This window comes from Podarcis tiliguerta (assembly GCF_965153285.1).
Source record: "Podarcis tiliguerta genome assembly, chromosome: 8".
In the NCBI taxonomy this organism is placed as follows: Eukaryota; Metazoa; Chordata; class Lepidosauria; order Squamata; family Lacertidae; genus Podarcis; species Podarcis tiliguerta.
Genome location: NC_139541.1, coordinates 73,374,278 through 73,387,527, shown reverse-complemented (window position 1 = coordinate 73,387,527; position 13,250 = coordinate 73,374,278). Strand labels below are relative to the sequence as shown.

The window sequence follows — 13,250 nt, the reverse complement described above, 5'->3', positions numbered from 1 at the left end:
CATCTCTTCTACTTCTACTCCCAACCAGTTTGAATTCTCGAATATGATGTAGTTTTTATTGCATTGTGTTGAGTGAAGAGTGGATTATGGAAGGAAGGAAGGAAGGAAGGAAGGAAGGAAGGAAGGAAGGAAGGAAAAGAATTCAGGGGACAACTGCCATGTGTTACCTTTGCCCTCTAGTGGCAGGAACATAGAATCACAGAATTGTAGAATAGATTACCATTGATGGAATGGATTACCAAGAGGCATTTCATAGTTCAAGTTACATGTCATTCTTGCAAAATCACTTGAGGAGGGTGCAAGGTAAGATCAGCGAGGGCTGCAACTTGAGGATAAGGAGTACAGCCTTTGGAAAGCCAGGGGCCACATAGATACATTTGGTGGGCCGCATTCAGCCACCGGGCCTGAGGTGCCCCATGTCCAAATGCTGCTCCCATCATTGTAAAGCCCAGTTGGTCAGCAAAACATTTCCCCTTCTTGTGGGGTTTTATTTGCCAGGCATTTGCAATTATTTCATCGCATCTGTTCCTCTTAACAACATTGTATTATTCTCGTCTCTTAGTCTTACTCCTGTTTGAAGAATATGATGTAGTTTTTACAACATTGTGTTGAATGAAGAGTGGATTATTCAAGGAAGGAAGGAAGGAAGGAAGGAAGGAAGGAAAAGAATTCAGGGGACAACTGCCATATGTTACCTTTGCCCTCTAGTGGCAGGAACACAGAATCACAGAATTGTAGAATAGATTACCATTGATGGAATGGATTACCATTCTTGATATTGTCACAACAGTTGTCCCCCCCCCCATCTGCCAAGCGGTGGCAAGAACCCATGGGGTTCCTGGCACTGACTCAGAGTCTGTGTTCCTTTGGAGAATTGAGACAAGACGGAGATTGTTGCAATTTTAATAAATATTCTTAATTCACCTATTTACACCTTAAATCTACATGGAGGGAGTTCAGATCTTACAGAAGAGTCCTTTCCAGAGGAAGTCCAAGGCATCTCTCTTCGCCAGCCTTTAGCCAACCTACCCAAAATGGATGCCAGTCCTTCTTCATTCTTCTTATTCCCAGCAGAATTTGCTCAAAACTCTCTTTTCCTGTCACCTCACACCCGGTTCCCCTGGCAACTTTCCAAATCCCCAGTCTCTGTTCACACCTTAGGGCAGGGGGGGAAGGGCGATTCTCTTGCATTGCCAATGGCCCTCTAGAGCCCCCTATTGTTCCTTAATGGCCCTAGCTTGGCCAGGTCATTTTGCATTGGCTAGTCCTGGAATTCCTCTACAGCTTCAATTCTCCCTTCATATCTCAAATAATCAACATCCCAGCATTTATTCATTTCTAGGGTTTAGGGGTCCACCAAAATCTAAAACAATATTATAATATTGAATATGTAGTTTATGAATTGTCTCCAATGCCAGTCCTATGGAGAGTAGTCCCATTGAAGTTAATGGGCATGGCTAACTTGAGTCCATTGATTTCAGTGGCTCGGATCTGCTGATGAATGAATGAAATCTTTATTGGAAAAAGCTATAAGCCATCACAATTGGTCACGATGCGTAGAATACAAATAATTGATTTAAAACTGAACAACAACAACAACAATAGCAAAGCATACATACAAAAATGCAAAAATTACACCTGCGTACGTTAAGCACTCCACTTCTCACATTCCCTCACACCCGGTCCCCTGGCAACTTTCCAAACCCCCAGTCTCTGTTCACACCTCAGGGCAGGGAGGAAGGATGGTTCTCTTGTGATGACAACGAGCCTCTAGAGACCCCTATTGTTCCTTAATAGCCCTAGTTTAGCCAGGTCATTTTGCATAGGCTAGTCCAGGAATTCTTCTCTTCATATCTCAAATAATTAACATCCTAGCATTTATTAATTTCTAGAGTTAAGGGGTCCCCCCAAATCTATAACAATATTATTATATTGAAGATGTAGTTTATGGGTTGTAGTCTGTGGGGTCTTGGGAAGCAAACAAATAGCTTGGTTTTGGGAAGAGAATCAGACCCCAAGGAAGTGGTTATCCAAATAAAATTTTATTTTATAGATATGAGCCATACATGCAATTGGTTGGAACAGGATACTGTCTTGGAGCCCTAACTCCCCGCCTTCCTTCCTTCCTTCCTTCTTTCCTTCTCCATAACACAGCACTTCCAAACCCAAATGCAGGTTACAGCAGTTCAGGTGCTCCCAAACCCCTTCCTTACCCCCATATCCCAAGGATGGTGGTTCCTAGGACTGCCAGGAAAGGGCAAAGTTGAAGGCTGAGCCCTTGGAAACCTGGCCCATTATGATCATAAGACAGGTATGGGTTGGTGGTGCTCCTCACACCAAAATTGGTTGGGTTGATTATATTGCTATTGCAATTGCTTCCGGAGCAACACGACCCCCACTTGCTGGTGATATTTATATTACTGGTGAAATCAGTTCTCATATCAATGCAGGCTGGGCGCTGGCAGGTCCTGAAGATCATTGATGTTCCGAGGCCTCCTGTTGATGTTTGGAGGGAAGGGAAGAAAAGAAAGGCACAAAACGTTAGGCATGAGGGGTGTTGCCCCTCTTCTCCCAGCATGCAGTGGAACACCACAGGGAATCGTGAAGAACATGGAGCCTGAGGCGTAACCCACATCCATGAGTTCTTAGGGGGCGGAGCCCCCTACACCTCTGAAAAAATGGCCTGTTTTGCCTTAGATTGTCAATTCTGAGGGGGGAATCTATGGGAGGAAGTTAAATTCTTCCGGGGAGCAAACTCTGAACTGACATAGCGTTTCGCTTTAAGAACGATTTTAATTATTTGTTTTAACTCTGTAATGTATTTTATAATCTTTTATGTATTTTATCTTCTGTAATGGCTTTGGCCACACACTCATAAATCATATTTGCATAGGTTGGGTGGTTGAACAATTAATTGCAAAGAATGCTTCCCAACAAGTCCTGTTCAGCAGGGGGCAAAATGTTTTGTAGGCCAGGAGCTGTGGAATAAATTTCCTAGGGTGAACTCACCTACTGAAATGACCTTACTGCCATTGTAACATCGGTTGTAGCCCCTGCCGCATCTCATAGTCTGCTGGAGGTTTCCGTAGTAGGTATAATCAAAGCCTGAGTAACACTGGTTGGAGCTGCTTATTTCAGTTGCTGCAATAAGAAAGCAAAATGAAGAGCAAGGGGCCTGTTGAGCATCACTCACCCCCTTAAGCTGCTAATGTGGAGCTGGGTTGAAAAGGGTGGCTCCCCTTTATAGGAGGCTCCCCCATTATTCTGTCTGTTCAATAATGATGGGGGGGGGGAATCTTTCGGTTTGCTTTGCATATCAAAGTGAACCTACTTAATTTTCCCTTTACAAAGCAGTCAGTACCTTAATTGTACTCAGGGTAAACCCACTGAAATGAATACATATGAGTATAGGTCGATACGTGAAGGAAAAAAGCTATCCTTTGAAACCCAAACTTTCTCGAATTTTGCATTGCAATTCTCTAAGATAGAATGTGTGTGAATGTTTGCACATACTAGGAGCTGCTGCCCTTGCCTTTTTCCATTTGCCAAACCTGCCAGACTCTTTGTCAAACCCCACACCTGAGCACGTCCCCTCCCTTTACCCCAGCTCACCCCTCCCCTACAGTGCACCCCATGTCCCCACTGTGCCAAACCTTTCCCATCCTCTCGCAGCTAAATTACACCCTAAAGCACACCGTCCTGTACATTTCTTGAGAAGCAGGGTTACATTATCTTTGGCATAGAAGCCCAAGAGTTGGGGAACAGGGCTGCTTGTCTTAGGAATCTCCAAAATTGAATTCTTCAAGCCTCCCTATTGACAACCAACCACCCAACAAATGAAACTGTAAGTTCTCACTTAACGGTCAGGTGGCCTTTTAAAAAAATACCTGTGTCCTCGATAGGGGTCTTGGGAACCTTCCACTTTTTCGAATGCCAGTTGCAAAGGTCACCAAGACAGTAGTTCTCATTGTACTGGACGGCAAAGTGTCGGTCACCGGAGAAACTTGATATGGGTCCATCCCAAAGGTCCTTGCTGGCGCAGCCTTTGTAGCCCATTACGAAAAGGTCTTTATCTAAAATGAGCGTGGGTGGATACATATACACAAACAATAGATTGATGCAGTGGCAGGGTGTTCCAAAGATCTTACCTTGAGCATTTTTACTCTGGGGGTGAGGTGATTTGGGTTATTGAGTGCCCCTTGAAACTGCTGACACAGTTCTTCCTGCTTTCTGCCTATGCCTGTTTTTTTGGGGGGGAGGGGGCACACTTCCTGGCTGTTGTTATACCTCAGAAGCCTAATAACGGGGTTGGAAATCAGCCCACAGAAAATCAGCTAAGAATTTTCTTTATTAAAAAGGAAAGAAATGAAGTACAGGGATTTGTACAACAATCTGCTAATAGAAAATAAAATGAATCAAAACATGTTTTGAGCACCTCAATTCTGAAAGCATGAAAAGCATCATTTCAGGCCCCAGTTAATCCTGCTGAGAATTTGAGGGGTTGTACGTAATTTCATGAGGGAGGCGGGTGGCGCTGTGGGCTAAACACAGAGCCTAGGACTTTCCAATCAGAAGGTGGGCGGTTCAAATCCCCGTGATGGGGTGAGCTCCCATTGCTCGGTCCCTGCTCCTGCCAACCTAGCAGTTCGAAAGCACGCTAAAAGTGCAAGTAGATAAATAGGTACTGCTCTGACGGGAAGGTAAAAGGCGTTTCTGTGCGCTGCTCTGGTTCGCCAGAAGCAGCTTAGTCATGCTGGCCACATGACCCGGAAGCTGTACGCTGGCTCCTTCGGCCAATAAAGCGAGATGAGCACCGCAATCCCAGAGTCGGTCACGACTGGATCTAATGGTCAGGGGTCCCTTTACCTTTACCTTTAAGGTAAAATCCTCTCAAAAATCTATTCCCCTTAAAAATCTGGCAGCCACACAGGATCCATCTAACAGAGCAGCACTTACCTATAGTTAATGTAAGTTGTGCAATTATGCAAACATTCTCTGCACTGGAGCAGTTTCTAATGTACTGCTTTGATGTAGAGGACTTGAATGTGGGATGATCCATGTAGCTGTAGTGATAACACTCCAACGCAGAAATTCCTGAAAAAAGTTTGGGGAGAAAGGGTATGAGATCCGGGAGAAGCTATTAGCAATGTCTTTCTGCCTTGAAATCATCAGGGAATAGAAATAGGTTTCCCCCCTTTAAAGTGAAAGCAGAAGTTCTTAGGGGGCAAAAATTTGTGCCAAGTGCCTGTTCTGAACCGCAGGCCCAAAGGAGGGGCCTGAGTGAGTGGTTTCATGTGTAGATATCAAAGGAGGATGAGAAACTATGCCAGAATGGTCAGTCCTAGAGCTTTATAGAGGTGGATGGGACTAGGATGCCAGATGTCTAGCCCAATGCCAGATGTTGGATTCCAACTCACACCAACAGCAGTCAGATGAAAACTGACAAAACAGAACAATGACAACCAAATCATGGGCATTAACACCCCCCCCCCAAAAGGTATTGTAGTTAACCAGAACTTAACCCAATACATTTATAAAACATTATACGTTTATACATTTATAAAAATGGGGGTGGGGTGGAGTTTTCTACATGGGTATTCATATTTTCTTTTCCTTCTTCTTTATTGTGTCTTATCTTGCTCTGTGCACTTGTAATTATGCACTTTATATCTTTTAATGAAGAATATAGAAAATAATAATGGAAAAAACCTACAGCACAATGTAGGTTTGAAAGTAAAGTTTGAAGAAATAAAAAATAAAAAATGGGTGGAGGCAGACAGATCCATGGGGAGTGCTTTTACTGCCCTTGCTTAGAGGCAGGATACAGATTCTTGGCTGACAGCTGTCACTCAGAAGAAAGAGCTGAAACATCCCCTCCCCACTTCTCCCTCTTCAGCGGGAGGGGAGCAGAAGGCTCAGGTCTTCTTCATTTTCTGCTTCTCCATGGGAAAATGTTCCCACAATTTTAAAAAACACTACACTAGGTTCCCCCTTTCTGAACTTTTTCCATACACCTTAGGATTCCTTCTTGTTTCTCCGTGCAAATCTAGTTGGCTCCCACCCAACCACCCAGGTCTGCAACTAGAGGACATCCCAATAGCAATAACTGGTACCTGAAATAAGAAAGGTCATTGCCAGAAGTCCTTGCAGCACAACTGTTGCAGCTCTCCATCTCAATGCGACACCCTCCATGGTCTGAAGCCGAGAGGCCCTCCAAGCCAAACAACCAGTTTCCTGATGAGTCGTGGAGGAAAAGGAAAAGCAGTCTATGATCTAAGAGAGTTGGGCCGTTTGGTTATATATATATCAGGCACAAATGTGCTAGGTAGAGCTTCGCAGGAGGAAATACCCGAGGAGATAGGAGCAGTTCTGGTGATGGCAGGATTACGCAAAGAAGAAAGCAGCTGTGCAATAGGGGCAGACCCATATTTTCATATTTATATGGAGCCCCATGTGAGCCCCTGAGTGATGGCCAACCAGCTGCACTGGTGCAAAGGGAGACTAGCCTCTCTTGCTCTCCTCGCCCACTTCTCCCATCCTATCTTCCTCTCCTTTTTCTTCATCTAATGTTCTCTCCATGGCAGAAAGAAATTAAAAATCACAAAAAAGTCAGGCGGATGTCTTGGGGTTCCCACCGCCCTTTCCCTCCCTCCTTCCCCCTTTCTACCTATTTTTCTCAAGCAGAAAGACAAATTCAAAGTTTCAGAAATCCTCCCCTTTCTTTCCTCAATCTCTTTCTCCAAAACAAAAGAAAACAGTGGACTTTTAAGACATAGGATGCTGCAGTAGGAAGATATCAGTATGAAATGGCATTGCCAACAGGAACTGTACAGTGGTGCCCCGCAAGACAAATGCCTTGCAAGACGAAAAACTCGCTAGACGAAAGGGTTTTTCGTTTTCTGAGGTGCTTCACAAGACGAATTTCCCTATGGGCTTGCTTCGCAAGACGAAAATGTCTTGCAAGTTTGTTTCCTGTTTCTTAAAACCGTTAATACCCAGGGTGCATTGCTTCAAGAGGTGCAGTTGCGACTTGACTTCGAGGAGCAACTCATAGCACGCGGTGTGGTAGCCATGTTTGCGATTTTTGACGACTTCGGTGATTTTTGAAGCTTTTCCAGAACTTCTTTTGCAGCAATTTGGTAAGTTAAACTATTAAAACTTTTTTGGGGGGGTTCTGGATTTTGGGTTGGGTGTTAGGAATTCAAGGACTTGGTGTTGGGGAAGGTTCTGCAAGAATCTGGAAGCTTGTGCTGTTTATTTTCTGATTTTTTTCTGATTTTTTGGGACCATTGGGACCATTGGGGCAAACTGCCTTTTTAAAAAAATAAAATGTCTGGCTTTGGATTTCTGAGTGGAGGGAGGGTGGGGGGTTCAGGGAATTGTTGAGAAGGGGTTTGCAGGAATCTGGAAGTTTGTGGGGGGTTTTCTGATTTTTAATGATTTTTTGGGACCATTGGGTCAAACTGCCATTTTTTTTAAAAAAAAAATCTGGCTTTGGATTTCTGTGTGGTGGGTGGCTGGGGGAGTTCAGGGAATTGTTGAGAAGGGGTTTGCAAGAATCTGGAAGTTTGTGCGGTTTTTTCTGCATTTTTCTGATTTGCTGTGACCATTGGGTCAAACTGCCTTTTTTAAAAAAAGATTTCTGGGTTTTGATTTCTGAGTGGCAGGTGGCTGGGGGGGGGGTCAGGGAATTGTTTTCTGGGAGGTTTGGTGCTTTTGAGTTTTTTGGATGCGAAGCACTGATTTTTTCTGTTTTGGGTTTGCGAAAGTAGGAGCTGTGCTGCCATGGGGCCCAAGAAGACTGCTGCTGCAGAGGCCGGCGAGAGGAAGAAGGAGACGGTCACCCTGGAAATGAAGAAGGAGATCATCTGGAAGCACGACGGTGGAATGCGTGTGACGGACCTCGCCAGGGAGTACGGGAGGCATCCATCCACCATCGGGACCATCCTGAAGATGATGGAGAAGATCCTTGCGATGGACGTAGCCAAGGGAGTCACCAGGATCGTCAAGAACTGCCCAGCTGTTCTAGAGGAGGTGGAGAAGCTGCTGCTCTTCTGGTTAGAAGAGAAGCAGCGTGCAGGGGACACAGTGACTGAGGCCGCCATTTGTGAGAAGGCCAAGGCCTTGCACGCAGACCTCTTCCAGCAACAGCCAGGAACCTCAGATGAGCCAGAAGTCTTCAAGGCAAGCAGAGGCTGGTTTGACCGGTTCAAGACAAGATCTGGAATCCACAGCGTGGTCAGGCATGGAGAGGCTGCCAGTTCTGATGTTCCTGCGGCTGAAGACTTTGCAGCGGAGTTCCTGGAGGTTGTGAAGACGGAGGGCTACGTTCCACAGCAGGTCTTCAACTGCGACGAGACCGGGCTGTTTTGGAAGAGGATGCCCAAAAGGACTTTCATCACCCAGGGGGAGGCCAAGTTGCCTGGCCACAAGCCCATGAAGGACCGTCTGACCCTGCTCTTCTGTGCCAACACAAGCGGCGACCTGAAGATCAAGCCCCTGCTGGTGTACCACTCAGAGAACCCACAGGCCTTCAAGAAACACAAGGTTGACAAGGAGCAGCTGAGTGTCATGTGGCGATCCAACACTAAGGCTTGGGTCACACGTGTGCTGTTTGTGGACTGGGTCAATCTTGCTTTTGGCCCTGCTGTCAAACAGTACCTGCTGGACAATGACCTGCTGCTGAAGGCTTTGCTTGTGATGGACAATGCTCCTACTCATCCTAAAGGCCTTGAGGAGGACTTGTTGGAGGAGTTCAGCTTCATAAACATCCTGTTCCTGCTGCCTAACACCACGCCACTTCTCCAGCCGATGGATCAGCAGGTCATCGCCAATTTCAAAATACTGTACACCAAGGAGCTTTTCAGCCGATGCTTCAAGGTGACTGATTGCACCACCATCACCCTGCGGGAATTCTGGAAGGACCACTTTGACATCGTCACCTAGAATCATAGGGTTGGAAGAGACCACAAGGGCCATCGAGTCCAACCCCCTGCCAAGCAGGAAACACCATCAGAGCACTCCTGACATATGGTTGTCAAGCCTCTGCTTAAAGACCTCCAAAGAAGGAGACTCCACCACACTCCTTGGCAGCAAATTCCACTGTCGAACAGCTCTTACTGCCAGGAAGTTCTTCCTAATGTTTAGGTGGAATCTTCTTTCTTGTAGTTTGGATCCATTGCTCCATGTCCGCTTCTCTGGAGCAGCAGAAAACAACCTTTCTCCCTCCTCTATGTGACATCCTTTTATATATTTGAACATGGCTATCATATCCCCCCTTAACCTCCTCTTCTCCAGGCTAAACATGCCCAGCTCCCTTAGATGTTCCTCATAAGGCATCATTTCCAGGCCTTTGACCATTTTGGTTGCCCTCCTCTGGACACGTTCCAGTTTGTCAGTGTCCTTCTTGAACTGTGGTGCCCAGAACTGGACATAGTACTCCAGGTGAGGTCTGACCAGAGCAGAATACAGTGGCACTATTACTTCCCTTGATCTAGATGCTATACTCCTATTGATGCAGCCCAGAATTGCATTGGCTTTTTAGCTGCCGCGTCACACTGTTGGCTCATGTCAAGTTTGTGGTCAACCAAGACTCTTAGATCCTTTTCACATGTACTGCTCTCAACCCAGGTGTCACCCATCTTGTATTTGTGCCTCTCATTTTTTTTGCCCAAGTGCAATACTTTACATTTCTCCCTGTTAAAGTTCATCTTGGTTTTTTGTTTTTTTTAGAATGATATTTTATTAGGTTTTACAGTCAATAAACACACAATACAAATAGACAAATACAAAAAAAAAAGACAATACAACAACATGTATACAATACAACAACAGATATAAAAAAGAAAATATAGGAAATAAAGAAAAAGTTAAAATCAGTCATTGTGTCCTTATATTTTTTTACATTAACTTGGTTCTGCGACTTCCCCAGACCTTCCCACTCTGTATTCCAGATCTTATATTCTGACAGTAAATTCCTTCCCTCTGTCATATCTTAAATTCAACATAATCTTAGTGTCTTAATATAGTTACATTTCCATATATCTTAAAACATTAGTCTTTAAATTTTTATGCTTTTAGGTTCTTTTAGGTTCAATCTGGTGTCATCAAACATTCATTATCTTATAGTGTTTCTGTAGATAGTCTTTGAACTTCCTCCAGTCTTCCTTCACCGTCTCTTCTCCCTGGTCTCTGATTCTGCCAGTCATTTCTGCTAATTCCATGTAGTCAATAACTTTCATCTGCCATTCTTCCAGCGTGGGTAATTCTTGTGCCTTCCAATACTGTGCGATGAGTATTCTTGCTGCTGTTGTGGCGTACATAAAGAATGTCCTGTCCTTCCCATGAATCTGTTGGTTGACCATGCCCAGGAGAAAGGCTTCTAATTTCTTCGGAAATGTGTATTTAAACACTTTTTTCAGTTCATTATAAATCAGCTCCCAGAAGGTCTTAATCCTTGGGCACGTCCACCAAAGGTGGAAAAATGTACCTTCAGTTTCTTTACATTTCCAACATTTATTATCGGGCATATGATAAATTTTTGCTAGCCTGACTGGTGTCATGTACCATCTGTATATCATTTTCATTATATTCTCTCTTAAGGCATTACATGCCATGAATTTCATACCAGTGGTCCATAACCGTTCCCAGTCAGCTAGCATTATATTATGACCAACATCTTGTGCCCACTTTATCATTACTGATTTTACTTCCTCATCCTGTGTGTTCCATTTCAGCAGCAAGTTATACATTCTTGACAATGTCTTAGTTTTGGGTTCTAACAATTCTGTTTCCAATTTCGATTTCTCCACCTGGAAGCCAATTTTTCTATCCAATTTATATGCCTCCATTATCTGGTGGTAGTGAAGCCAATCACGGACTTTGCTTTTTAACTTATCAAAACTCTGTAGTTTCAGTTTATCTCCATCTTGTTCTAAAATCTCCCAATATTTTGGCCAATTGGCCTCCATATTGAGTTTTTTTAAAGCTTTTGCTTCCATTGGAGACAACCACCTTGGAGTCTTGTTTTCCAAGAGATCTTTGTATCTAGTCCATACATTAAACAGTGCTTTCCTGACAATGTGGATTTTGAACATTCTATGCACTTTGACATTATCATACCATAAATATGCATGCCAACCAAATACATTATTAAATCCTTCTAAATCCAATATGTCTGTATTTTCAAGAAGTAGCCATTCTTTCAGCCAGCAGAAAGCTGCTGCTTCATAGTAAAGTTTTAAGTCCGGCAGGGCAAAGCCTCCTCTTTCCTTTGCATCTGTTAATATTTTAAATTTTATTCTTGGCTTTTTGCCCTGCCAGACAAATCTAGATATGTCCTTCTGCCACTTCCTGAAACAATCAGTTTTATCAATGATCTGTAATGTCTGGAATAAAAACACCATTCTTGGCAATACATTCATCTTTATCACCGCTATGCGACCCAATAAAGAGAGTTTCAAATTTGACCATGTATCTAGATCCTTCTTTATCTCCGTCCAACATTTGTCATAATTATCTTTATATAAATTCCCATTTTTAGCAGTCATGGTAATTCCCAAGTATTTTACTTTTTTCACCACTGTCAAACCTGTCTCATTCTGAAACCTTTCTTTCTCAATTTCTGTTAATTTTTTTGTCAAAACCTTAGTTTTTGTTTTGTTTAATTTAAAACCTGCTAATTGACCAAACTCTTGAATCAATTCTAGAACTTTTTTCACACTAGATTCTGGCTCCTGTAATGTCAAAACCAGATCATCTGCAAAAGCTCTTAGTTTATATTGTTTAGCTCCGACCTGTATCCCTTTGACCATTTGGTCCTTTCTAATCATATTCAGCAACACCTCCAGGACTGATATAAAAAGCAAAGGGGAAATAGGGCAACCTCATCTTGTTTGTTTTGGCCCACTTCTCTAATCTGTCAAGGTCGTTTTGAAGTGTGATCCTGTCCTTTGGGGTGTTAGCCACCCCTCCCAGTTTGGTGTCATCTGCAAATTTGATCAGGATGCCCTTGAGTCCATCCTCCAAGTCGTTGATAAAGATGTTGAATAAGACCGGGCCCAAGACAGAACCCTGTGGCACCCCACTAGTCACTCTTCTCCAGGATGAAGAGGAACCATTGATGAGCACCCTTTGGGTCCGGTCAGTCAGCCAGTTACAAATCCACTGAGTGGTAGCATAGTCAAGACCGCATTTTACCAGCTTCTTTACAAGAATATCATGGGGCACCTTGTCAAATGCCTTGCTGAAATCGAGGTAGGCTACATCCACTGCGTTCCCTTCATCTACCAGGCTTGTAATTCTGTCAAAAAACGAGATCAGGTTAGTCTGACATGACTTATTTTTCAGAAATCCATGCTGATTATTGGTGATCACAGCATTCCTTTCTAGGTGCTCACAGACTGTTTGCTTAATGATCTGCTCCAGAATCTTCCCTGGTATTGATGTCAGACTGACTGGGCGGTAATTATTTGGGTCCTCTCTTTTCCCCTTTTTGAAAATAGGGACAACATTTGCCCTCCTCCAGTCTGCCGGGACTTCGCCTGTGCTCCAGGAATTCTCAAAGATGACTGCCAGTGGTTCTGAGATCACATCTGCCAGTTCTTTTAATACTCTTGGATGCAGTTCATCTGGCCCTGGAGATTTGAATACATCTAAACTAGCCAAGTATTCTTGTACTATCTCCTTAGTTATTCTGGGCTGTGTTTTCTCTGCTGAATCATTTGCTCCAAATTCTTCAGGTCGGGCATTGTTTTCTTTATTGGAGAAGACTGAGGCAAAGAAGGCATTGAGGAGTTCAGCCCTTTCTGTGTCCCCTGTTTGCATTTCACCATCTTCTCCTCTGAGTGAACCACTGTTTCTTTGTTCTTCCTTTTGCTATGAACATACCCATAAAAGCCTTTTTTGTTGCTTTTAACCTCTCTAGCAAGCCTGAGTTCATTCTGTGCTTTAGCTTTTCTGACTTTGTGTCTACACGTGCTGGCTATTTGTTTGAATTCCTCTTTGGTGGTTTCCCCCCTTTTCCATTTTTTGTACACATCCTTTTTAAATCTTAACTCAGTTAAAAGTTCTTTAGATAGCCACCCTGGCTTCTTTAGGCACCTTCCATGTTTCTATGTTTCCGTCTCATTGGTATTGCCTGAAGTTGTGCTTTTATTATCTCCCTCTTAACAAACTCCCAGCCATCATGAAGTCCCTTTCCTTTTAGTATTACTGTCCATGGGATCTCACCCAGCACTTCCCTAAGTTTT

At 43.7% G+C, this 13,250-nt stretch overlaps 1 protein-coding gene across 2 annotated transcripts; it reads right to left on the bottom strand.

Annotated features, from left to right (window-relative positions):
- Nucleotides 1-889: 889 nt before the first annotated feature.
- Nucleotides 890-6,794, bottom strand: LOC310684610 (ly6/PLAUR domain-containing protein 5-like). 2 transcript variants are annotated; one of them, XM_083456004.1, is made up of 7 exons: nucleotides 6,668-6,794; nucleotides 6,114-6,234; nucleotides 4,957-5,094; nucleotides 3,888-4,073; nucleotides 3,010-3,141; nucleotides 1,921-2,496; nucleotides 890-1,494 (listed from the first exon to the last, which is right to left on the bottom strand). In XM_083456004.1, exons 2-6 carry the CDS (start codon nucleotides 6,190-6,192, stop codon nucleotides 2,210-2,212), a joined length of 822 nt encoding a protein of 273 aa, XP_083312130.1. In that variant the 5' UTR covers nucleotides 6,193-6,234; nucleotides 6,668-6,794; the 3' UTR covers nucleotides 890-1,494; nucleotides 1,921-2,209. The 2 variants fall into 2 exon arrangements, with proteins under 2 accessions (XP_083312130.1, XP_083312129.1); XM_083456003.1 differs by lacking the exon at nucleotides 6,668-6,794 and having other exon boundaries at nucleotides 6,114-6,636.
- Between the last annotated feature and the right edge of the window lie 6,456 nt (nucleotides 6,795-13,250).

What these genes read in the sequence shown, in the direction of transcription:
- LOC310684610 (XM_083456004.1), bottom strand. Translation starts at nt 6,192, where the DNA reads ATGGAGGGTGTCGCATTGAGATGGAGAGCTGCAACAGTTGTGCTGCAA. An exon ending in ACAACTTACATTAACTATAG is followed by an intron (nt 4,074 to 4,956) that starts GTAAGTGCTGCT and finishes CGCTCATTTTAG; the next exon opens with ATAAAGACCTTTTCGTAATG. An exon ending in GACCCCTATCGAGGACACAG is followed by an intron (nt 3,142 to 3,887) that starts GTATTTTTTTAA and finishes TTCTTATTGCAG; the next exon opens with CAACTGAAATAAGCAGCTCC.